Raw genomic sequence first — 24,137 nt, 5'->3', positions numbered from 1 at the left:
AAGGGCGGGCTCTCACCGGGAGAAGAGGCACGCGTCCGGCCGGAAACTGAACCCGTGCAGCGGCAGCGTTCCGGCTGAGGCTCGGCGGGAGAGTGGAGGGCAGCGGCGGCTGTGGCGATGGGGGCGGTGGGCGTAGGGTTGGTGGACTGTCACTGCCACCTCTCGGCCCCGGACTTTGACAGCGTATGTATGGGCGAGGCCCGGCCCGTGGGAGCGGGGAGGCCCTCCCGTCCTTTCCTTTCAGGTTATTTTTGCTCTCCTCCCTTAGGACCAAGCCTCAGATCCTCCCAGGCTCCTGTTCGTGGCCCTGAGTGACTTGCCCCTGGCTCTCTATTTAACTTCAGTCATTCTGATTTTTCTTTCTGACCCTGAATAGCGTTAAGCTCTCTATCTCTACGTGGCTTTTATTTGCCCTTCCCGCTTACGAGAGGGCTTCCCCCCTACCTTCCCTTGGCCCGGCTGTTTACCCCACCGGCCTCGGCCTCGCAGCTCCTGGCCTGGCCGAGCATCCACTTTGCCCAGGAGAAGTGTGCTTTCGGCACTTTCCCGCGCGCCGTGTGCTCCTGTTCTAATGGGGGAGAGAAGCAAACAGAAAGAACAGAACACACACAAAATCCGAGTTACAAAGTGTTTTAGCAGCTACATTGGAAACCAGAGGCTGATAAATGAGAAGGAAGAGCAGAGTCTCTTAAGGGGGAAAACCTCTCAAGAGGTGACACTTCAGTTGGAACTGGAAAGGCAAAGAGCCAGCCAAGCAAGGAGGTGGGTGTACGGTGGTGTAGAAAGCAAGCAGGTCGCAGGCTCCAGACAGGATAGAATTTGACGCGTTCAAGCTACAGAAAGGCTAGGTGGAGGGTGATGAGCTAGAGAGAGCCACTGGAATAAGACTAGAGGGTTGCAGGGGATAGGTGAGGTAGGTCAGTAAGGACAAGGTAGATCCAGTAAAGGTGTTTGGGTTTTTTGGTTTTTGTTTTTTAAGGGAGAGTGACAAGATCTGATTTCCATTTTAAAAACCATTTAGCTGATGGAGAGCAAGTGTGGAAGTTAGAAAACCAGTTTGAAGGCTTTTACTGTATGTAGACAGCAGATGATGATGATTGCAGGGGAGTTTGAGAAAAGCAGGTGGATTCAGTGTGTGTTTTAGAGCCAGAATCTATGGTACATGCTGAGGAATTGGGTATGGAGAGGGAGAGAAAGAGAGGACGTGAGGATGCTGTAGGGAGGATGGTGGTGCTGTTTACTGAGAGGAGGGAAGACTGAGGTTGGGGAGGGCAGATAGAAGGAATAGGTTTGTAGAGGAGAGCTATGTTTGGCACATGTTGAAGCCTAATATCCATCCAAGTGGAAATGTCATATAGTCGATTTTAAATGTCAGTCTTGGGCTCAGGAGAGAATTCTAGGCTGGAGCTCAAAACTGGGGACTCGTTAGCATAATGATGATATCAAAACCTATGGATGCCATCACCTGAGGTGTGTACAGAGAGAGAAGCATCCCTATGCTGAAATCCAATAGAGGAGAGAGCCAGCTAAGGAGACTGAAAGTAGCAGCTAGTGGAGGGTGGTGTTTGCAGGAGAGCGGTATTGCAGAAGCCAAGAGTGGGAAATATTTCAGGAAGGAAGAAATGGACAAGTGAGGAGTTCTTAATGCTGCTGAGGGGTAGAGTAAGAGGAGGACAGAGAAGTGTCCTTTATATTTGACAATAACAGTTTCTGTTTTAGTGGAGTAGGAACAGAAGCCAGATTTTACTGAGAGAAAGGAAGAGTAAACAGAAGGTGGGGGAGTGTAGCTCTTCACATTCTATCACACTGTTCCTTGCCATTGTTGTCTCAACTACATTGATATACACAGCCAAAGAGCAGTTAGTTATTCATCTAAAATAATTGTGATGACTTATGCTTATTTTAGGATCTGGATGATGTGTTGGAGAAAGCCAAGAAAGTAAGTCAATATCTATAATTGCCCTTTGTTTTCCTATTAATTTCAATCTAGAACAGCTTGAAATTTAGATTTACTATGCCTATGTTGCTTTGTTAATAAGTAGCATTAATTTACTGTTTACTATATGCCAGGCATGGAGCTTAGTCCTTTCTGTACGTTATCTCATTTAATGTTTCACAACATCCTTATGAAGAAGCTGCTATTTTAGGGCCAAACATTACCCATTTGATAGAGGAGGAAACTCAGACCTAGAGATTAATTTATCCAAAGATACACTGCTAGTAAAGTGATACAGACAAGATAGTCTGAATCCAAAACATGTTCCCACAGCTACCATGCTTACCAGTTATATGGAACAGATTGGTCCGTCTCCCAGTTCTAAAATTAACATTATTCCGGAGATCTTGAAGAAATTATAAAAGTTTTCTGAGACATTTTGATTTGTTTCAGGAAAAAAAATACTAATTTTTGGAAGTTTTTATGAAATTCATTGTAACTACCTCTTTGTAGCTTTCCCTTAAAGTGATAGTCAGAAACGGTTGCCAATACATTTTTACATACACAGCCATCATTCAATATGGCAGGTTAATTAGGAGCATGGGCTCTGGAGTTACACAGGCATAATGATCTTGAGCAAGTTATTTGACTCCATCCAGAACTCCTGATCAATATGATGGATTACAGCAATGCCTACCTCACAGGGCTGTGTAGATTAAATGAGGTAATATTTATATTCACTGAACATAGTGCCTGAAACATAGTAAGTACTCAGTGATTGCCATCATGATTATATTGATGGAGTATGAGTGAGCAAGAATAACTAAAAGTACAGAAGATTATAAATTTCTCTTCAGCTATGTTAGATGTATATTGTTTGAGATTCTAACTATTCTATTCATTTTTGTTTCAGGCCAATGTTATGGCTCTTGTGGTAGTTGCTGAACATTCAGGAGAATTTGAAAAGATTATGCAGCTTTCAGAAAGGTGCTACTTTTCATTAAGAATTTAAAGAGTTGCTGGGGCGCTTGGATGGCTCAGTGGGTTGAGTGTCTGCCTTCAGCTCAGGTCATGATTTCAGGGTCCTGGGATCGAGCCCCGTGTTGGGCTCCCTGCTAGATGGAGAGTCTACTTCTCCCTCTCTCCCTCTGCCCCTCCCCCCTGCTTGTGCTCTCTCCCTCAAACAGATAAATAAAATCTTAAAAAAAAAATAAGAATTTAAAGAGTTGCTAATAAGGATGCAGTTATGTCATATTTGTACTATCAAAGGTCATCCAATTTTAAAGAGAATGAGAAGAAGAAAATCCATCAACATAGCCCTAAAAAATTCTTTCATACTTGTTCTTTAGTGTAACATTGTCTACTAGTTTAATATTCCTACTTTCTTAATTTGTTTTACATTTTTAGGTATAAGGGGTTTGTCCTGCCATGCTTGGGTGTTCACCCTGTTCAAGGAGTTTCACCAGGAGATCAAAGAAGTGTCACATTAAAGGTAAAAGTCATATAAAACAAGAACCATAAAAAATGATACCTTTGATTCAGTAATGCTCCTCTTTCTGATTTATATTCTAAGGCAATAATCCAGAAGAAGGAAATGCTACCTTTCACAAAGGTGTTTGTTGCAGCATTATTTGTAGTAGAGAAAAAAAACAGAAACAACCTAGAGGCTCAGAAATCAAGGAAAAATTAACTTGTAGAGTGTTAAATATACGTATGTATGTATGGAATGCATACATGGAAGATGAGAACGATAAGGTTTATTTTATGTAGCAATGAGGAAAAATGTTTACAATATAATATAGGGAGAAAAGCAGGATGCCAAATGGTTATTCCCTAGTTGTGACGTTCATGTGAAAATATATTCTATAAGGAAAAGACTAGAGGGAAAAACACAGAAATGACATTAGCTGTGATGATCTGGTAGTTTTCACATTTTTTACCATGTTGTCATATTGTTTGGCCAAAAAGTGATAAAATATCCAGAAAAAGAAAGATACAAATTCATAGATATAGTACCGTAAGGGAACACAGTATCATCTTGAACGTTAAACTGTCTCTAATGGAATGCTCTTGACCTATAAAACTGTACTGCTTTTATACCGACCGGCTCTAAAACAAATCCTACCCACAAGATCTCATTGACTGACAATAGCCAATATGTCTCATATTTCAGACTCATCTCCTGACTTGGCATCAGGGAGATCCAGTTTCTTAAGTGCTTTATTACATAAATGTGAGTGATAGCACCCCCCATTTTGAAGAAGTAAAGACTTTTTGTTACCTATGAATAAATTAAGATACAAGGTCTTTCATTTTTTATAGTAGTGAATCTGTATTCCTACATTAGGATACCCCAGATAGTTCTATTTATTTTGAAACACAATTGTTTTTAATTCACTTCAGGAAAAAATAAATACTTGTCCTGTAGTTCTCCTGAGTTGTTCTCCTGGGATGATAAAATTAGTTAAATTGCCAGAGAGATACGGTTCCCAAAATGTTGGGGATCATAGCAGGGCAGCATTTATTTCATTTATATAGAGATTTATATGACTAGGCATTCATTTAGTTAGTCAGTCAGCAAGTGTTTACTGAGCACCTACTGCATTCCAAGCACTGCTGTAAGCACTGTAGCGTGAAATCCCTCTCATGGAAGCTAGATTCTAGTCGGGGGCAGACAGACAATCAACAATTAGATACATGGACAGGAAAACCTAGGTAGCACTCAGTGCTTTAAGACAATCAAACAAGATTATGTGATAGGGATTATGGATGCTGATTTTTGGATTGTAGTCAAGGAAGGCCTCTCTGAGATGGTGATATGAGAACTGCAACCTGAATGCTGCCAAGGAGTTGGCCCTGCAGAGAGAGGGCTCAGAGTGTTGTAGGCAAATGAAACAACCCAGCACAAAGGTCCTAAGGTGGGAACGAGCTTGACGTGGTCAAGAAACAGAAAGAGAGCTGCTGTGGCCGAGGGAAGGGGAAGTAACGGTGGCGGGGTCAGAGGGACTGGGCAGGGAGCACCGCGTCCGGGGCCTTGCTGGAGTTCAGTTTGCATCAGTGGGGGGATTCGAAGTGAGGAGGGACAAGATGGGATTTATGTTTTGAAGAGATCCCCTTGGGTATGGTGTGAAGAACAAATTTTGAAGAGTGCAAAAAAAGGAAGACAAGAAGAGTGAGAAGACCACTGCAGTAGTCCCTGGGAGAGAGGATGGCAGACTGGACCAGAGTGCCAGCAGCAGAGGCGAGAGGGAAGTGGCTGGATTTGACATATTTTGGCATAAATGTAGAACTGATAGAACTGTTTAACTTACAAAACTAATGAGAATAGCAACATTAGATAGGTAATTCCAGATTCTCAAAGCAGATATGAACTCATAAAATCTCAGGATAGCCCTCTGGAAAACACCAAAGATAAGCAGTTATTCCTCTTTTATTCTTAGTGTGCTTGTAGTCCGTACCCTAGTTTAGTTTTCTCATAACGATTAGATTATAAACCCCTAATATAAACCCCTGATACTTGGTATGTAGTAAGTGTTTAGTAAATTCACTTGGTTCATAAAATTAAAGTTCCTGGGGCGCCTCGGGGCTCAGTCAGTTGAACACTGGGACTCTTGATTTCACTTCAGGTTTCTATCCCAGGATCATGAGATCAAACCCCACGTTGGGCTCCACCCTACGTGTGGTGCCTGCTCGGGATTCTGTCTCTCCCTTTGCCCTTCCTCGCTCTAGTAAATAAAATTAAAATTGCCTAGCTCACACAAATCTTTCAGCATATTCCTGAACTTATTCGTTCAATAAATATTACTACCGGGCAGGGCTTGGGACCCAGAGATATTTCAGGGAACCACAATTCACTGTGTGTGATCTACTGCCCCCTGCAGGCAGGGCATGTGCTCTGCAGTTGGCTCCCCTCCGTGCTTGGCCTGCTGCACACATTTGTGTTACACACCTGACCCTGTTTTCAAGATTGTGAAGACTAAACATTTTGTTTAATAAAAAAACTATTGTAATTATTTAAAATCATTCAGAATCAATCTGCTCTCCTTCCCTTTTGCCCTCCGTCCCCCTTTCTCCTCCTCCTTTCTTTCTTCTCTCGTCTTTCAGCAGCATAATGGGAACAGCACAGGCTTTGAAGTCACAGAGACCTGGCCTACTGGCTTCTTTGATCTGTGGCACTTCACTTTGCTAAGTCTCAATTTCCTCATTTGTAAACCATGAATAATTATACAATGGTAGTAGTCCCGGTCATAGGTGTAGAGGTATAGGATCTTTAAAAACCCCATAATAGAACCATTGGCTATTAAAGAACTTGAGACATCATTCAAGAGGTGGGAATAGAAATGAAGTCAGAAATAGACCTGTGGAATGTCTTTATAAAACTGTTTACATCTATTGAAATAAAACGATAGGGACCACACACACGAATACACACATATAAAATTAGTAATATGAATTATATTAATTTCTACTTACTATGCTTGACTTGCCAGAAACTTCCAGATTATTTCATGAGAAGTTGAAACAGTCTCATTGTAAATTTGTTTTGCTTTTTTCACGGATAATAGATATTCCAAGAAGCTCATTTTTCCCTCTATCTGGTCTTCATCCAAATGTACACTTCCTTTCTAAGACTTTCCAAGTGTCAACCATTTCCTGGGTAATCTCTACCTTCTCCAGCCCCTCTGAACTTCAGAGACAGAGCAGTTTGGATGTTTGATATGGAAAAAGCTTTGGCTGACGATGTTTAACCTCCTCAACTATTGTCAGACACCGTCTCTGATCTGTAGGGTTTTGTACTCTTAGCTCCTCACAACACTATTAATTCCTCTTTATCGAGTCTACTAGAATATATTTCTGAGGCCATGATCTACTCTGTCCCTCATGTTATCTGTCTCCAGAGGCATAATTGTAAAATCTCCTGCTCCTCTACCATCTGTTCCACCTCTCTTTTCTTAATTCTCCTTTGTTCTAATTATCCTCAGTAGAAGTTCTTTGCAATTTACATATCCTGAGACTAACACCCTCAAAGTAGTTTAAAAGATATCTAGGAGCAAATTTTCCATATATTTGTCTTTCCCTTGTCTTACAAGGGAACCCTCACAGAGTAAATTCTCTTTAAATGGAAATAGTAATACCATGGAAACTAACAGTACTTAGTTACTTCAATAATTGACAAACAAGCATATGTGTGATAATTAGTGTTTATGCTGTTGAACCTTTAGGACAAAAATAGGCTAAGCAGGATTATAAAGACAAAAGAAATCAGTGAAAACAGTGCAGAGGATGTATGGGATTGTTGCTATTAAAAAACTCAAAAACCATTAACATCCTAAGAGGAGGACATAGCACAGTGCACTCCCCAAAAACTCAGTTACAAAGGTGACTGCCAAAGAAGGCTCTTGGTCACCTATTCCAGGAGGAAATCCAAATCAGTCCTAAATGTCAGGAAATTCCTCCTAAATATTAGGAAGTGTTTAAGTGAGACTTTTCATTGAAAGTCATGTTCTTGTAACCTGACTGGGTGTGGGATGTTTCTACTCAAATTTCCAAATAGTAGTACTCACCATTATAGAAGGATGACTGTCACTACTTCTTCAACTGGTTAAAGGTATGGAATGTATGTAAAGGACCCAGTATAGTGTAGTGCCTGGTATATAAAAGGTGTTTTCTAAAGTGTCAGTTCCCTTACACTTCTATTTAAACAAATTTACTTTTTTTTCTCCTAGGATTTGGATGTAGCTTTGCCCATTATGGAGAATTATAAAGATCAGTTGTTGGCAATTGGAGAGGTAACACCAAATAGCTGATCAAATGACTGCTAATCCAGACTTTCATATGATATATGAATATAATCTTTAGTTCACTATTGGTGACTATAACTGACTTAGATAATTATATTCACTTCATTTAGCTGGATAATAATTTGTCACTACTTCCTCAATAAGCAAAAGAGCCTGAGGTAAGACAGTAGAAAGCCCCACTATAGATTTATGTTAATGAAAGAAAACTACTTTATTAGCATTTCTGTGTACTTTGTTCTTTTTTTTTCCTTTTCTTAAATAGGGTCGTCATCTCTATAGTTAGTTAACACAGTATATACAAACATACTTTAAATAGACTAGAGTTTGTTGGGGTGCCTGGCTGGCTCAGTTGGTGGAGCATGTGACTCTTGATCTCAGGGTCCTAAGTTCCAGCCCCACATTGGACATAGAACTTACTTAATAAATAAATAAAATATTTTTTTAAAAAATTTAAAAATAGGCTTGAGTTTGTAATTAAAGAACATTTTTTATTAAATAATTTACAGTCGTGAAGCATTTTTATCACTTGGTAATAAACTCCACTTCTAATCAAAGATAAAAGATAAGAGTAACACTTAAATTTAGAATATAGACTTCAGCAATGTATGCCAAAAGAGTATCAAGGGAAACCGTCATTTATAATCTTCACTGTCCAATGTAGTAACCACATACAGCACTTGAAATGTGATTCGTCCAAATTGAGATATGCTATAAATATAAAACACACAGGATTTCAAAGTCTTAGTACCCAAAAAAAGAATGTAAAATAATGCAATGATTTTTTTATATTGATTTTGTATTGAAATAATAATATTACTATATAATAATAATGATGTTTTGGACATACAGATTAAATAAAGTGTATCATTAAAATTAATTTCACCTGATTCTTGTTAGTGTTTTGTGTTTTTTTAAAGATTTTATTTCTTTATTTGACAGAGAGAGACACAGCGAGAGAGGGAACACAGGCAGGGGGAGTGGGGGAGGGAGAAGCAGGCCTCCCTGGGATCATGACCCGAGTGGAAGGCAGATGCTTAACAACTGAGCCACCCAGGCACCCCTCTTGTTAGTGTTTTTAATGTGGCTACTAGAAAATGTAAAGTTATATATGTGGCTTGCGTGTATGGCTCCCATCATATTTCTCTTGGACAGCACTGCTCCACAGTATGTCTTTTGAATTCATTAAACCGTAAACATGTAAATCTGTTTTATCTTTCTGTTACAGGTGGGACTAGATTTCTCCCCCAGATTTGCTGGCACTGATGAGCAGAAAGAAGAGCAACGACAAGTCCTAATCCGACAGGTCCAGTTAGCCAAAAGATTAAATTTGCCTTTGTAGGTTAATTAATCATCTTTCTATATTAATAGCTATAGAGAAAATTAAATAATGATTCTCCTGAGTGGAGCTCTGTATTTCTTTTTCTCTGAATTACTTTAATAGAACAAAAATAATACTTTCAGATTAAGTACCTAAAAGGAATTTTTTGTTGTTAAACAGAAATGTTCACTCACGCTCTGCTGGAAGACCCACCATCAGCCTCTTGAATGAGCAAGGTATTTAGGTTCCTGAGAGAAGTGTGCCTAATATTTACGTTTGACAGTTCCAGTCCACATGCGCATAGAATAAGCCGTGTTTTAATTTGATTTCTTAAAGGGAAGGGAGTGGGGCAAGAGTGGAGGTGGAAATGAACTAAGGTGATTTTGCAAGTCAGCCTACTTTCAAGAGTGATTATGACATTTAGAAGGCCAGCATAGAGCAAATGAAAAATTGGATCAAGTAATTTATATTCCTTAATTTAAAAATTAACAGCTCTAATTTTTTAATCAGCTTAAGTAGCTGATTAATGAGAGAGGAAAAAAAAAGCAAAGATGGGTTCCTGTCTTGCATGTTTTCTGGCTGCTGCCTCAGAAAATGGTATTATATAGGTCGTGGCCATCGTACCTGAAATGCACTGTTATCTTCACCTGTTGCTCCTAAAGTAAAAATATATCTTATAGCATTACTTTTCAGACTTTAAAGTACCATCCGCAGTAAGAAATACACTTGAGTACTTTTTTTGGTACTTAGACTTTATTTTGAGACTCAGTATATACATATACAGAAAACTGGCCAAAGTTTAAGGAGCAGTACATCTATATGTATGTGCAGATAGGCATACATAAATATGTACATATACATATATGCAGTCACACATATACACATAAGCATATGCTGGTCAGTCGAGACCCACTAAATTGAGTCCATAATTCATTTATGATTGTAACCCACTAATGATCATGTCTACTGTTTGAAAAAAACTATCAAATAGTAAAGTAAATGTAATTGCCTGCAACTAGAAAGCATTGTATTTCTCAGTGATGAGAATCACTGGAATTACTCATACTGAGCATGATTTTTATGCAGGCTGAGCAGCCATCCTTTAAGAACTGGAAGTGATTTGGTGAAGCCAGTCCTAACTATTGAGTCTCTGAGTCATTGAGCTCCCTGTTTCTTCTTTCACTAGCATTCTTGTTAAGGATAATTTCACTGCTTAAAAATCTAGCAGGAATAATAATTTGACAGTTTACAAACTTCTAGAAAAAGTTTGATGGTATAAGAAGTTTAAATATTTATTTAAAAATTTATATTTTTTCTAATGTAGGCTCCACGTCCCATGTGGAGCCCAACGTGGGGCTTGAACTCACAACCCTGAGATCAAGACCTGAGCTGAAATCAAGAGCTGGATGCTTAACTGACTGAGCCACCTGGGGGCCCTTAAAAAATTGTATTTCGGGGCGCCTGGGTGGCTCAGATGGTTAAGCGTCTGCCTTCGGCTCAGGTCATGATCCCAGTGTCCTGGGATCGAGTCCCGCATCGGGCTCCCTGCTCCTTGGGAGCCTGCTTCTCCCTCTGCCTCTCTCTCTCTCTCTGTCTCTCATGAATAAATAAATAAAATCTTTAAAAAAAAAAAAAAAAATTGTATTTCGATTTTATTCTGAAGATTAAGAATGTTCTCTATTTTTTATTTTACTGTTTGAACACTGTACATTTACCCTTTAGAAATCATATAGGAGCACCTGGTTGGAAGAGCATGCAATTCTTGATCTCAGGTTTTGAGTTCAAGCTCCATATGGGGTGTAGAGATTACTTAAATAAATAAAACTTAAGAAAAAAAAAAGTCATAGAACCTCATCTTTATATTATAGTGACCAAAGTTTACTTAAAATTTATAATCTGTGTTGCCCACTTTGATTAGTGGGAAAACTTCTTGTTAAGGAAATGAAAGGAAACTCTAAATTATCTTTAATTTTTAACAGGTGCTGACAAAGTGCTCTTGCATGCATTTGATGGCCGGCCATCTGTAGCGATGGAAGGAGTAAGAGCTGGGTACTTCTTCTCAATTCCTCCTTCTATCATAAGAAGTGGACAGGTAAGTTCCTTAACTAAGCCTCATTTTATGCTTTGTAAAATACCCTTTAAGTCATGAGCTTTTATTACACACTTGTAATACTATTCTAGTTACATTACAAAAAGTAATCGTCGTCCCTACCTCACATGTATATGAAAAGTAGCTCAAAAATGAATCAAAGAGCTAAACCCAAGACCTAAATTTATAAAACTATTAGAAGAAAACAAATCAAAATCTTTGTAACTTTGGAATAAGCAGTGGTTTCTTACATATGACACCAAAAGCACAAGCAACCAAAGAAAAAAATAGATAAATTGGACATCGTCAAAATTTAAAACTTCCACAATAAAACAGTTTTTGAACTTTTATGCTTCAAAAAACACTATTGAGAAAGTGAAAAGATAACCCACAGAAGGAGGAAAGGTGTTTGCAAACTATATCTGGTAAGGATCTAGTATTCAGAGTACATAAAATACCATTACAACTCACCAAGTAGAAAGACAAATAATCTGGGGCACCTGGGTGGCTCAGTCAGTTAAGTGTCCAACTCTTGGTTTGAGCTCAGGTCGTGATCTCCAGGTTGTGGGATTGAGCCCTGCATCAGGCTCCACACTTGGCGGGGAGTCTGCTTGAGATTCCCTCCCTCCTCCTTCCTCTGCCCCTCCCCGCTCACACTCACTTTCTCTCTCTCTTTCTCTCTCTCTCTCTCGCTCTCAAATAAATAAATAAATCTTAAAGAAAAAAGACATGTTGGATTTTGTCAAATGTTTTTTTCTTTTTAAAGAAACTTTATTTCTATCAACCTTATTTCCATTTTCTGTTTGTCAAATGTTTGTTCTGCCTCTACTGAGATGATCATACTGGTCTTCTTTTCTTGGCCTGTAAATTGTATTGATTGATTTTCTAATGTTGAACCAACCTTGTATTCCTTGGATAAATTCTACTTGGTCATGAGCCAGGCATACCTCAGTGATGTTGCAGGTTCGGTTCCAGACTACTGCAATAAAGCAAATATCACAGTAAAGCAAGTCAAGTGAATTTTTTGGTTTCCCAGTGCATATAAAAGTTATGTGTACACTATACTGTAGTCTATTAAGTGTGCAATAGCACTGTGTCCAAAAAAACAATGTACATACCTTAATATAAAAGCGTTTTATTGTGGGGCACCTGGATGGCTCGGTCAGTTAAGTGTCCAGCTCTTGGTTTTAACTCAGGTCATGGTCTCGCAGTCATGGGATCCAGCCCTATGTCCAGCTCCTCGTTCAGTGCAGAGTCTGCTTCAGATTCTACCGCTCTACCCCTCCCAGCTGGTGTGCGCTTCCTCTCTCTCAAATAAATAAGTAAAATTTTAAAAATAAATAGAAGTATTTTATTGTTAAAAAATGCTAACCATCATCTGAGCTTTCAGGGGGTCATAATCTCCTTGCTGGTGGAGGGTCTTGCCTCAATGTTGGTGGCTCCTGACAGATCAGGGTGATGGTTGCTAAAGGTTGGGGTGGCTGTGGCAATTTCTTAAAATAAGACAACAGTGAAGTTTGCTGCATCCATTGACTCTTCCCTTCAAGAATGATTTTTCTATAGCACATGATGCTATTTAATAGCGTTTTGCCCACAGTAGAACTTCTTTCAAAATTGGAGTCAATCCTCTTAAACCCTGCCACTGCTTTATCAACTAAATATATGTAATATTCTAAATCTATTGTTATTTCAGCAATCTTCACAGCATCTTCACCAGGAGTAGATTCCATCCCAAGAAACTACTTTCTCTGCTCACGCATAAGAAACAACTCCTCATTCATTCAAGTTTTATTGTGAAATTGCAACAATTCATTCACATCTTCAGGCTCCACTTCTGATTCCAGTTCTCTTACTATTTCCACCACATCTGTAGTTACTTTCTCCACTGAAGTCTTGAACCCCTCAAAGTCATTTATGAGGGTTGGAATCAATTTCTCCCAAACTTCTGTTAATGTTGATATTTGGACCTCTTTCTATGACTTACAAATGTTTTTAATGACATGTAGAATGGTGAATCCTTCCCAGAAGGTTTTCAGTTTACTTTGCCCAGATCCATCCGAGGAATCACTATGTGATACTAACTATAACCTCATGAAATGTATTTCTTAAATAGTAACACTTGGAAGTCAGAGTTATTACTTGGTCCACAGACTGCAGAATGGTTGTTGTGTTAGCAGGCATGAAAACATTACTCTCCTTGTACATCTCCAGCAGAGCCCTTGGGTGACCAGGTGCATTGTCAATGAGCAGTAATATTTTGGAAGGAATCTTTTTTGTCTCAACAGTGGACTTAATTTTTATTAAATCATGTTGTAAGCAGATGTGCCTGCATCCAAGCTTTGTTGTTCCATTTATAAAGCACAAGCAGAATAAATTTAGCACTATTTCTAAGGGCCCTAGGATTTTTAGAATGGTAAGTAAACATTGACTTCAACTTAAAGTCAACCAACTGCATTAGCACCTAATGAGAGTTAGCCTGTCCTTTGAAGTTTTGAAGGCAGGCATAGACTTTTCTCTCTAGCTACAAAAGTCCTAGATGGCATCTTCTTCCAGTGTAAGCCTGTTCTGTCTGCACTGAAAATCTGTCCTTTAGCATGGCCACCTTCATAAATTCTCTTAGCTAGATTTCTGGGTAACTCACAGCTTCTACATTAGCACTTGCTGCTTTACTTTGCACTTTGATGTTATGGAAGCGGCTTCTTTCTGTAAACCTCATGAACCAGCCTCTGCTGGCATCAGGCTCTTCTGCAGCTTCCTCACCTCTCTCAGCCTGCAGAGGACTGAAGGGCCTTGCTCTGAATGGGGCTTCGGCTTAAGGGAAGGTTGTGGCTGGTTTGATCTTCTATCCAGACCACTCAGACTTTCCCCATATCAGTAATAAGGCTGTTTTGCTTTATCATTTGTGTGTTCCCTGGAGCAGCACTTTTAATTTCCCCCAAGAACTTCTTTGCATTCACAACTCAGTGAACTGGCCCAAGACGTCTCACTTTCCGCCTATCCTGGCTTTTCTCACCAGGCTTAATCATTTCTAGCTTTTGATTTAAAATGAGAAATGTGTGACTCTTCCTTTCCCTTGAACACTTAGAGGCCAGTGTAGTGTTATTAGTTGGCCTAATTTCAGTATTGTGTGTCTCAGGAAATAGGCCTAAGGAGAGGGAGAGAGACAAGGGAATGGCTGGTGGGTGGAACAGTCAGAACACAAGCAACTTTTATCAATTAAACTTACCATCTTGTATGGGCGCCGTTCATGGTGCTGCAGAACAATTACAATAGCAACATCAAAGAGCACTGATCACAGATCAGCATAACAAATATAATAACAATGAAAACGGTTGAAATATTGCAAGAATTACCAAAATGTGAATGACATGAAATGAGAAAATGGTTTTGGAAAAAATGGCACCTATATAGACTTGCAGGGTTGCCACAAACTTTCAATCTGTAAAAAAACAAACAAAAAAAACACCTCACTATCTGTGAAACACAATAAAACAAGGTGGGCCTGCATATTATCCTTTTTATAGTTTCATTTTATAGTTTAAGGTAGAACTTTAGATTATTTATTTGTAATCTTTCTTATTTTCTCATGTAAACCTTTACTGCGATAGTTTCATTAGCACTAACTGGATCTTGTAGTTGCAATCCCAGATTTTGATAGATGCTGTATTTTCACTTTCTTTCAGTTTGGAATATTTTGTAATTTACCTTGTGACTTCCTCTTTGACCATATCGATTATTTCAAAGTGTGTTGCTCAATTTCCAAATACTTAGGAAAATTTGTGGGTATCTGCTTGTGTCTATAAATATGGATCTACCTCATCTTTAAAGTGATTGCATAATACTTCACAGTTTGGATGTACCATAATTTATTTAATCATTACCTTAAGATTAGGTCATTTCTAGTGTTTCACTGTTATAAACAGTGCTTCAGTATTCAGCCATAAAAAAGAATGAAATCTTGCCATTTCAACAAAATGGATGGATCAAGAGGGTATTATGCTAAGTGAAATAAATCAGACAGAAAAAGACAAATACCATATGATTTTACTTTTATGTGGAATCTAAAAAACAAAACAAATGAACAAAGAAAACCAAACAGACTCATAAGAGAACAAACTGGTGGTTGCCAGAAGGGAAGGGGGTGGGGAAATGGGCAAAATAAGTGAAGGGGGTTAAGAGGTACAAACTTTCAGTTACAAACTAAGTTATGGTGTTGAAAAGTACACCATAGGGAATATAGTCAATAGTATTGTGATAATCTTGTATGGTGACAGATGGTAACTACATTTATTGTGGTGAGCATTTAGTAACAGTTGAAAGTTTTAGTAATTAATTGAATATGAAAGCATGAATTTTAGGTTCCTGCAAAGTAGGATGCATTGGTATATGGGTTTAATGCTCCGTTTTTTTTTATCTTTATGTCTCATGTTTTAAACTGACTAGCTTTCTCTTTTCTCTAAGAAACAGAAACTTGTGAAACAGTTGCCTTTAACTTCAATTTGCTTAGAAACAGATTCACCTGCACTAGGACCAGAAAAACAGGTGATTATCTAATTCCTACATTATTTAGATTGTCTTTCTTTTGAGCTATTTTCACCTTAGCTGTGTTTCTCATTACAGTGTAAATACAATGGAATCCTTTTTTTTTTTTTTTAAGATTTTATTTATTTATTTGAAAGAGAGAGAGTGAATGAGAGGGAGAGAGAATCCCACACTGAGCAGACTCCACACTGAACACGGCCCAACACAGGGCTTGATTCCACGACCACAAGATCATGACCTGAGCCAAACCAAGAGTCAGACGCTTGACCAACTGAGCCATCCAGGTGCCCCGTTGGAATCCTGTTTTAATGCTTGGTTGAGAGGTTTTATTAATTTTATAGCTGTTGTGCTCCAGCGAATATTACTGGATATTGGCCAGGTCTTAATTTACATAATAATGAGAGCCGCACCAGTATAGTAAAAAAACTCAGTGTCTAGAGTCAGAAAGACCTGGATTCAAATCCTATCTCTGCTACCCACTAGCTGAGTGACTTTGGGCAAGTTATTCAGTCTCTTTGAATCTGTTTCCTCAGGGCACCTGGGTGGCTCAGTTGGTTAAGCGTCTGCCTTCGGCTCAGGTTGTGATCCCTGAGTACCGGGATCAATCCCCACGTCAGGCTCCCTGCTTCCCCTGTCTCCCTGTCCCTCTGCTCCTCCCCCTGCTCGTGCTCTCTCTCTTGCTCACTCTCCCTCTCATATAAATAAATAAAATCTTTAAAAAAACACACACAAAAAAAACCTGTTTCCTCGTTTACAAAATGACAATAATATTAAAATATTACAGTGTGGATTAAATGAAATAATGTATATGAAATGTCTAGCAGTGTCTGGTATATAGTAGATGCTCAAGAAATTTTTTTTTCTTCTTTTAATTGGCATGTTATAATGAGGCTGTTTCTTTCAGTACAAATATTGATATAGTCATGGATTTACTGATGTGATCTTTCTCTACATTTTGTTATTATAGGTCACAAAGAATCATACTTTAAATATTGCTACCTTTTAAAATTATAACTGAAAGGAAGCCAGAGTATCTACCCTTTTTGCCTTAGTGCGTATTATATTCACCTACCAGTGTGTAGCTAACTTGTGTCCTTGACCGCCCATCAGATCTGTGTCTCCATGCCTGCCAGGTTCAAAAGACTGGCATTCAAGATTCAGAGGTTTGGGAGTAGTTGTGATGTGATTTTTAATACACTGTGATTGTTTATGATTGCAATGTGAATATTGCTAATTAATGTCCAATTAGATACATATTTTTGTAAGTCAGCTCTTAAAAGAATATAGAAGACAGAAAAATCACAACTCCAGTTATTTGTTTGGGTATAGGACAAAATGGTACAGAATTGCTTTCCTGGTTAGTGTAAACTAGAAGGAAAAGTACCTAGCATTTTTTTTCCCTAAACAGGAATGAATTTCATTTTTTTTTTTAATTTATTTGAGAGAGAGAGAGAGAGAGAGAGAGAGAGAGAGAGCACAAGCTGGGGGAGGGGCAGAAAGAGAGGGAGAAGCAGACTCGCCACTGAGCAGGGAGCCCGATGCAGGACTCGATCCCAGGGCTCCAGGATCATGACCTGAACCGAAGGCAGACACTTTTTTTTTTTTTAAGATTTTATTTATTTATTTGACAGAGAGAGACACAGCGAGAGAGGGAACACAAGCAGGGGGAGTAGGAGAGGGAGAAGCAGGCTTCCCGCGGAGCAGGGAGCCCGATGCGGGGCTCGATCCCGGGACCCTGGGACCATGACCCGAGCTGAAGGCAGACACTTAACCGACTGAGCCACCCAGGTGCCCCAACAGGAATGAATTTCAAATGCTATTCTAACTCAGTTTATATTTACATCTAGTTGATTTGACAAGAATTCTGAGTTTCTGGCATGGCGCCTTGCACATAACAGGTACTCAGAAGTATTTATTGAATCAATGAATTTTGTAGCTTGAATATGCTTTTTGTTAAGTAAAATGTGTTTTGTTTAGAAAATTAGAAAACACAGAAAATCATAAACAAGAAAATAGAACCATCTACCCCTGAGAGGTTACCACTAGAGTACAGTGGCTAAGAGCATAAACTGATGCCAGATTGCTCAGGCTCAAACCTCAGCCAGCCTATATACTAGCTGTGTAGGATTCCTTCTTATCTATGAAAACAGGACACAAGGGGCGCCTGGGTGGCCCAATCATTAAGCGTCTGCCTTCGGCTCAGGTCATGATCCCTGGATCCTGGGATCGAGCCCCGCATCGGGCTCCCTGCTCCGCGGGAAGCCTGCTTCTCCCTCTCCCACGCCCCCTGCTTGTGTTCCCTCTCTCGCTGTGTCTCTCTCTGTCAAATAAATAAATTAAATCTTTAAAAAAATCAAAACAAAAAAACGGTACACAAATAAAACTGATAACAATAGTACCTATCTCACAGAGTTACTTTGAGGAATAAGTGAGAAATTCCATGAAAAGCTGACAACAAAACCTTGCCAACAATAAGCACTAAATAGATGTAAGTTTTTATGTCCTTCCAGCCTTTTTAATATCCATATATGTACATATATATTTTTCATAAAAATAGGATTAGCTTGAACACATTTCTTGACTTGCTTTTATGCAGTAAATATATATGTCAATAAATATACTTTTCCTCATCATGTTTAATAACTGCATAATATTCCAGTGTGTGAACAGACCATAATATATGTAACTTGATATTGTCATTTATGTTGTTTCCAACACAGTATCATAAACAATATGATGAACATCCTTGTACAAAAATCTTGGTGCACATTTTTCATTGTTCTTTTAGGCTAATTATCAAGGTCATTTTTTTTTTTAACTTTAACAGTTCTCTTATTCCTCTGAACATCATTATCATCCTGAGTAGGAAAAAATAATAATAATGAAATTCACAAAATCTAAATACTACTGATTATAGATACACCACTGTTTTGTAACCATTAAAAAAGAAAAAAACACTGCCAGTCGTGCTGTGACATGCCATTGAATGTAAGTAAAACATCTGTCAATTTCAGAGATGTTACATAGGAGGAAATGTGTCTTAGAATCAGTGAAATACCAGTGTATAATCTATTTAGTCTTCCAAACACACAGTAGCAATTCTTGAATCCAACTGTAATATAACCTGTGAGGTGAAGAGGCCAAGCCGCAGAGCAGTGACCTTTACAAGCGCTCACTTATGCAACAAACCAAGCACAGTTAATCCATCAGGTCAGGCAGGTCACCAAGTGTTCACCACCTACAGACTGCTTCATCTGCTAGGTGCCAGGGCTCTTTTAAAGAGCAACACTGACTTACAGTCAACGTTATACAGGCCAGCCTTGTGGCTGTAGCTCTTAAGCTTAAGTTCAGGGCCTTCTCCCCAGCCTTGCCACCTTGCCTCCCCTAACCTGCCCATTAAAAAAAAAAAAAAAAAAAAAAAAGGGCACCTGGGTGGCTCAGTGGTTAAGCAACTGCCTTCGGCTCAGGTCATGATCCCGGAGTCCCGGGATCGAGTCCCACATTGGGCTCCCTGCTTGGCAGGGAGTCTGCTTCTCCCTCCGACCCTCTCCCCTCTCATGCTTTCTCTCTCTCTCAAATAAATAAATAAAATCTTAAAAAAAAAAAAAAGAGCTCATTGGTTTTTACCAACTCACTTTGTTCTGTTTTATCTATGGTCTCCAAGATTGCTTCCCTTGACTGTCATATCTGATTCACTTTCTGCTTTGTTCTGTTTCAGGTACGAAATGAACCCCAAAACATTTCCATTTCAGCAGAATATATTGCCCAGGTGAAGGGGATCTCAGTAGAAGAAGTTATAGAAGTGACAACACAGAATGCATTGAGGCTGTTTCCTAAGCTTCAGCATCTGCTCCAGAAGTAGCTTCAAAACCAAATGACATAGGGGACAGCATTTGAGAGAAAGAAATGTTCTGAGTAGGAGTCTGAACTGAAGTGTGAGGCCATTATATAAGGATATAGAAGATTATGATTTTAGAGAAATATTTCTCCTAAAACCGGGCTTGGGTCCTGAAACCCTGGATTCTGATTCTACCTTGTGCTTCTTTATAATTAATGGAGTCCTAGCAAGAGATTGGGAAACACCACTGCTTCTTACCTTACACCATTAATTAGAACCCACCATATGACCTGAAACCATTTCTTCTGGCAAGGGAGGCTCCCCCAGGTAAGACATGAGCGGTATTGGGACAGCTAACGTTTGATCCTTCACCACCACAGGATTTATCTAGTGGAAGGAGATCATCTCGTTTCTTACACTGTCAGAGATCTCTTTTCTGGGTTTGTAAAATTGAATTGTTAGTACTTTGAATTACTTCTTTTTAAGAGAAAAATGTATAGGTTTTTATATTGATCATAGATTTTGACTTATGAGGCCAGTGGTTTGTGCAATCACCATTAAGTGCCAAGCCCCAAAGTTTAGGTAATAAACCGAGTTTAAGTTCCAGTCTGAATATTGTCACATTTAAAATGTACATAGCTTTATTAAAATGTATCTGACTATTTTTGCATACAGTGATATTTTCTATTTTTAAGTTTTGAAAATCTTGGCTGCAAAGAGTTCTGTGGATGGATGGTGGGTACAGTAGCACGATAATGTGAATGTATGTAATGCCACTAACCTACACACCTGGTCGTTATTAAAGTGGTATTTTATGTTATGTCTATTTTATCCCAATTTTTAAAAATCTCATATGTAGTTTACTAAACGTTGTGACCCATACCAAAGCCTGCATATTTAATTTTACTAAATTATACAAGCAGCAAATACTGGGAAAAGTACCTATCATAGAAAAAAATTAATTTCCTGAAAAGCTAAGTGATTTTATATAATCTTTAGTATTTTGAAATTAATTTATTTATAGAGGAATCAAAACTAGTTCTAGGGCAGACTGTCCAAACCAAACTAGATTAGCTAAGAAACAGAAGAGGGTACTTCATGAGGCACTTGACCACCCATCAGCATCACGAGAGATGACATTCCTACCTACATGTAGTGGGAGATTCTATTAAAATCAGACTTCTGGCTCTCTTTCAACTCTATTTCTTCCGCCTATTTCCTACCCTTTCTGCCCACACTCCCTGTCAAACTCTCACCTTTAAATCCTTTAAGATCCAACTTAAATGACTTCCCCTGGCTCCATCACTCCAGCCACATACAATCCCTGCCTCTGAATTGTGTAGCTTTCTTCATTTACTCATCAATTTATTCGTTTCATTTATCACACAAACAGTTATGGAGCCCCTCCAATAGGTTTCCCACTAATCTAGGTCCATAGGCTACAGAGAGGAATAAGACATGGTCCTTGCCTTCAGTTCAAAATGTAATAAAGTGGACAAATAATTTCAAAACAATGTGAGAAGTACTATAATAAAGGAGGAATGAGGTTCTACAAAACCAGTCAGATGACATTTAACACACATTCCTTTTTACTAGGGTTACCTTGTATATGTTTTTGTCTTTAGAAATTACAGACCATTTGAGAACAAACCAATTTTATTTTCTTTTTGCATCTTCTCTGTGGTCTGAAACAAGGTTTGCAATATCATATGCTCTTACATATCTTTTAAAATAAGCGAATGGAGGTAGTAAGTCCAACTGACTGCAGCTGACAAGTTAGATATGTTCTCTTTCAATCTGCTCTTTGAAATGGAGATTTAATACTCTGTACCTTTTAACTGGTTCGGCTTTTGTTTTGTTTTGTTTTGTTTTGAGGTGCATATTTTTCATCTCCAGCCTATGAATGTATTAAATGTTATTCAAAGATTTCCTAATGTTAAACATTCTGAAAAATAGGAATAAACTCTCATGGTCCAGAAAAGCAAATCTTTAATGTTCTGTAGGAATACCCTCCCCCAAGTGAAAGGCTAGAAGGGCTTTTCTTCCCCCCTCCCCTCTGACAGCATATGGTGACCTTCTTTACTAAAGGAAACATTTCTTATTCCAGCATTTGTCTTTTTTTATTCTGGTAAGAAAAGGTAAGAATCAGATGAATATGTATCATTCTTTAAATTAAAAAAGAAAAATTAATATCAACTCTTTTCTTCCATTATTATGCAACCAAGGGTTCATTTGATCACCTTGCTGCTGCTTTTCTATCTCCTGCCCACTACTTTTAATAATCCTCCACCATCCTCTTGCTGTTGCATGTTTCCTTCCCCTCTCCCAGATCCTTCTTCTAAGCTGAACATAAAGAAGAGTCTTGTTTTTGCATGCTTGAGCTACACTCATACTTCAGAGTTTAATTTTTTCATTTGCCCTTTCTTGCCCCTTTCATGCTTTTGATTGAATACTTCACAGTAACATATTTGAATTGACATTTCATTTACAGGATCTGGGTAACTTACAAAGGGTTTCCAGAAACTGTTTTGTACTTTTTAGAGTTTAGCTTTTCAATCATAAGCAAATCTCACTGTCCTTTTTATTTATTTTTTTCACGGCCCTTTTAAAACTATGACAGAGTCTGTGCTAATAATTACAAAGTCAGTCCAAAAGATAGAGTGGAAAGAAATTAGTTAATGCAGGGATTATCAGTGTTACAAGCTTAAACATGAGGCTTCAAGCAAAAACATCCTAGTACGCCCTCCTTACCCTCCTTATTTTTGGCTAATTCCAAAGCAAGCACATCTCTAAAAAAGATGACCTCTTTGGTGAACATCTCTGTAATTCGTTAACAACCTGAGTATTATTTATACCTTGCATGTTAAAACTGGTGCAAATAACATTTCCCAAGTTAATAGTTTAATATAATAAACATAGAGAACCATGCATAGCATATAAAAGCAGAAAGTATTAAAAGTCTAATGTCCTCTGTACGGGACCTTTCTGTGGATTGCTTCTGAAGCCCAAGTAATTTAATAAATTGTGTAAATGCTCACAGTTTATGTGTGATATGTTTAGAATTATAATCCCCTGACTTCCATTCCAGCACTTTTTTCCAAATATCCCAATTTGATCTTTGCATTAGTTTAACATCCTTCAAAAGCCATCCTTCGGGTATTTCAAATCAAGAACTCTGAATTTAAGTAGATAGGCAGTAACTAAGGGAAGCAGTAGGAGAGAGAAGGGGTCTTGAGGTTCATATGGATGGACATCTATCTTTTTTTTTTTTGGCCATGACACATGTAAATTGCGTTCTTTAGTGGATCTCTCACCTTGTAGAAGTTGAAGATGCCAGGTAGTCACTTTCCAGCCTTTGCAACGAGGCGCTGACACCGTGACCCACCCGTGAGGCTGAATTACCTGAGGGGTTTGAAGAGGCCAGGACTGACCGACTCCATTCTGGTGAGGTGGGCAGTAGAGCAGTGAGTTTAGAGTCCAGCTTGGCGAGGTTGGCAGTGTGCACTGCAGGGTCTGGGCCCAGTGGCTGTGGCCGTGGTCTTTATGCTTCTAGTTCAGTGGCATCAATTTGGTTTTTCAGCCCTCCTGGAGATTTTATCCAATATCCTTCAGTAAGTTCATTTCCTTAAATTAGCTAGATTTCGTTTCTGTTGTTTATATCTTTAAGAATCCTGATTGGTGAGAAGATCGATACCCTAAAGTAGTTGTCACCAAGAAACCCTTGGGGAGGGGCGCCTGGGTGGCTCAGTCGTTAAGCGTCTGCCTTCGGCTCAGGTCATGGTCCCGGGGTCCTGGGATCGAGCCCCGCATCGGGCTCCCTGCTCCGCGGGAAGCCTGCTTCTCCCTCTCCCACTCCCCCTGCTTGTGTTCCCTCTCTCGCCGTGTCTCTCTGTCAAATAAATAAATAAAATCTTAAAAAAAAAAAAAAGAAAGAAACGCTTGGGGAAGTGAGGGAAAGGAGGAAGGGAGAGAAGGAACAATGGGACTCCTTATAGAGCCTGTAGAGCGTTCGGGCAGCACGTGTCCCGTTACTGTTCAGGGAGGAAGCACTGGCAGTCCGTGGCAGATGCTGATTTGTCTCGTGAAAGCATCTCAAAAAGACATTCTTAGAGCAAGAAGGATACATGTTGATTTGGGGATAACGCAAAGGCTACACTGCATTGAACAATTTCATTCTTTTTCTCCACTTTTCCTGTATTTGTAGAATCCCTTAGCTTACGAGGCACAGCCCGTCTTCCACTCTAGAAGCTGAAGATGCCAAATACTTGCTTTCCCAAATTTTCTTACCAACTATCACAGTTACATGACCTAAGTTCCACCAATACTGCACCCAACCCAGTCTTGGAATCTGAAGCCAGGGATGTAAAGATAAAGAAACCGGCTGTGTGGACAGCATGCTGGGGCGGGAGGTGGCACCTGCACCCAGCTGGGAGGCGCTGCTGGCCTTGAGTGTACTGGAGTATGGAGCGTCCGAAGGCAGTGAGTCTTCCTGCACTTTGTGGCCCGATTTGGGCCTTGTTTCTAGCTCTGTGACCTACAAACCTGGTCCACTGGCCTTCTCGGAGCTTGTGTGAGCTACCCAATATATTTAATAAATTCCTTGTCTGCTTAAA

At 39.1% G+C, this 24,137-nt stretch overlaps 1 protein-coding gene across 5 annotated transcripts; it reads left to right on the top strand.

The window, feature by feature from the left end:
• The first annotated feature begins 28 nt into the window (after positions 1–28).
• TATDN3 (TatD DNase domain containing 3) lies at positions 29–24,137 on the top strand. 5 transcript variants are annotated; one of them, XM_078078144.1, is made up of 10 exons: positions 29–183; positions 1,907–1,939; positions 2,850–2,923; positions 3,344–3,428; positions 7,663–7,725; positions 8,963–9,072; positions 9,236–9,291; positions 11,035–11,147; positions 15,606–15,686; positions 23,729–24,137. In XM_078078144.1, exons 1-10 carry the CDS (start codon positions 118–120, stop codon positions 23,774–23,776), a joined length of 729 nt encoding a protein of 242 aa, XP_077934270.1. In that variant the 5' UTR covers positions 29–117; the 3' UTR covers positions 23,777–24,137. The 5 variants fall into 5 exon arrangements, with proteins under 5 accessions (XP_077934270.1, XP_035965665.1, XP_035965663.1 ...); XM_036109770.2 differs by lacking the exon at positions 23,729–24,137 and adding an exon at positions 19,405–20,344 and having other exon boundaries at positions 31–183; positions 15,612–15,686; XM_036109769.2 differs by lacking the exon at positions 23,729–24,137 and adding an exon at positions 19,405–20,344 and having other exon boundaries at positions 32–183.

This window comes from Halichoerus grypus, chromosome 7 (genome assembly GCF_964656455.1).
Source record: "Halichoerus grypus chromosome 7, mHalGry1.hap1.1, whole genome shotgun sequence".
In the NCBI taxonomy this organism is placed as follows: domain Eukaryota; kingdom Metazoa; phylum Chordata; class Mammalia; order Carnivora; family Phocidae; genus Halichoerus; species Halichoerus grypus.
The sequence above is the reverse complement of the archived record's forward strand: the minus strand, read 5'-3'. Positions and strand labels throughout refer to the sequence as shown.

Bases quoted from the DNA above. Each gene is read 5' to 3' on its own strand.
- TATDN3 (XM_036109769.2), top strand. From the start codon at position 118: ATGGGGGCGGTGGGCGTAGGGTTGGTGGACTGTCACTGCCACCTCTCG. The intron at 184-1,906 runs GTATGTATGGGC...TGCTTATTTTAG, and splicing joins CGGCCCCGGACTTTGACAGC to GATCTGGATGATGTGTTGGA. The intron at 9,073-9,235 runs GTAGGTTAATTA...GTTGTTAAACAG, and splicing joins AAAAGATTAAATTTGCCTTT to AAATGTTCACTCACGCTCTG.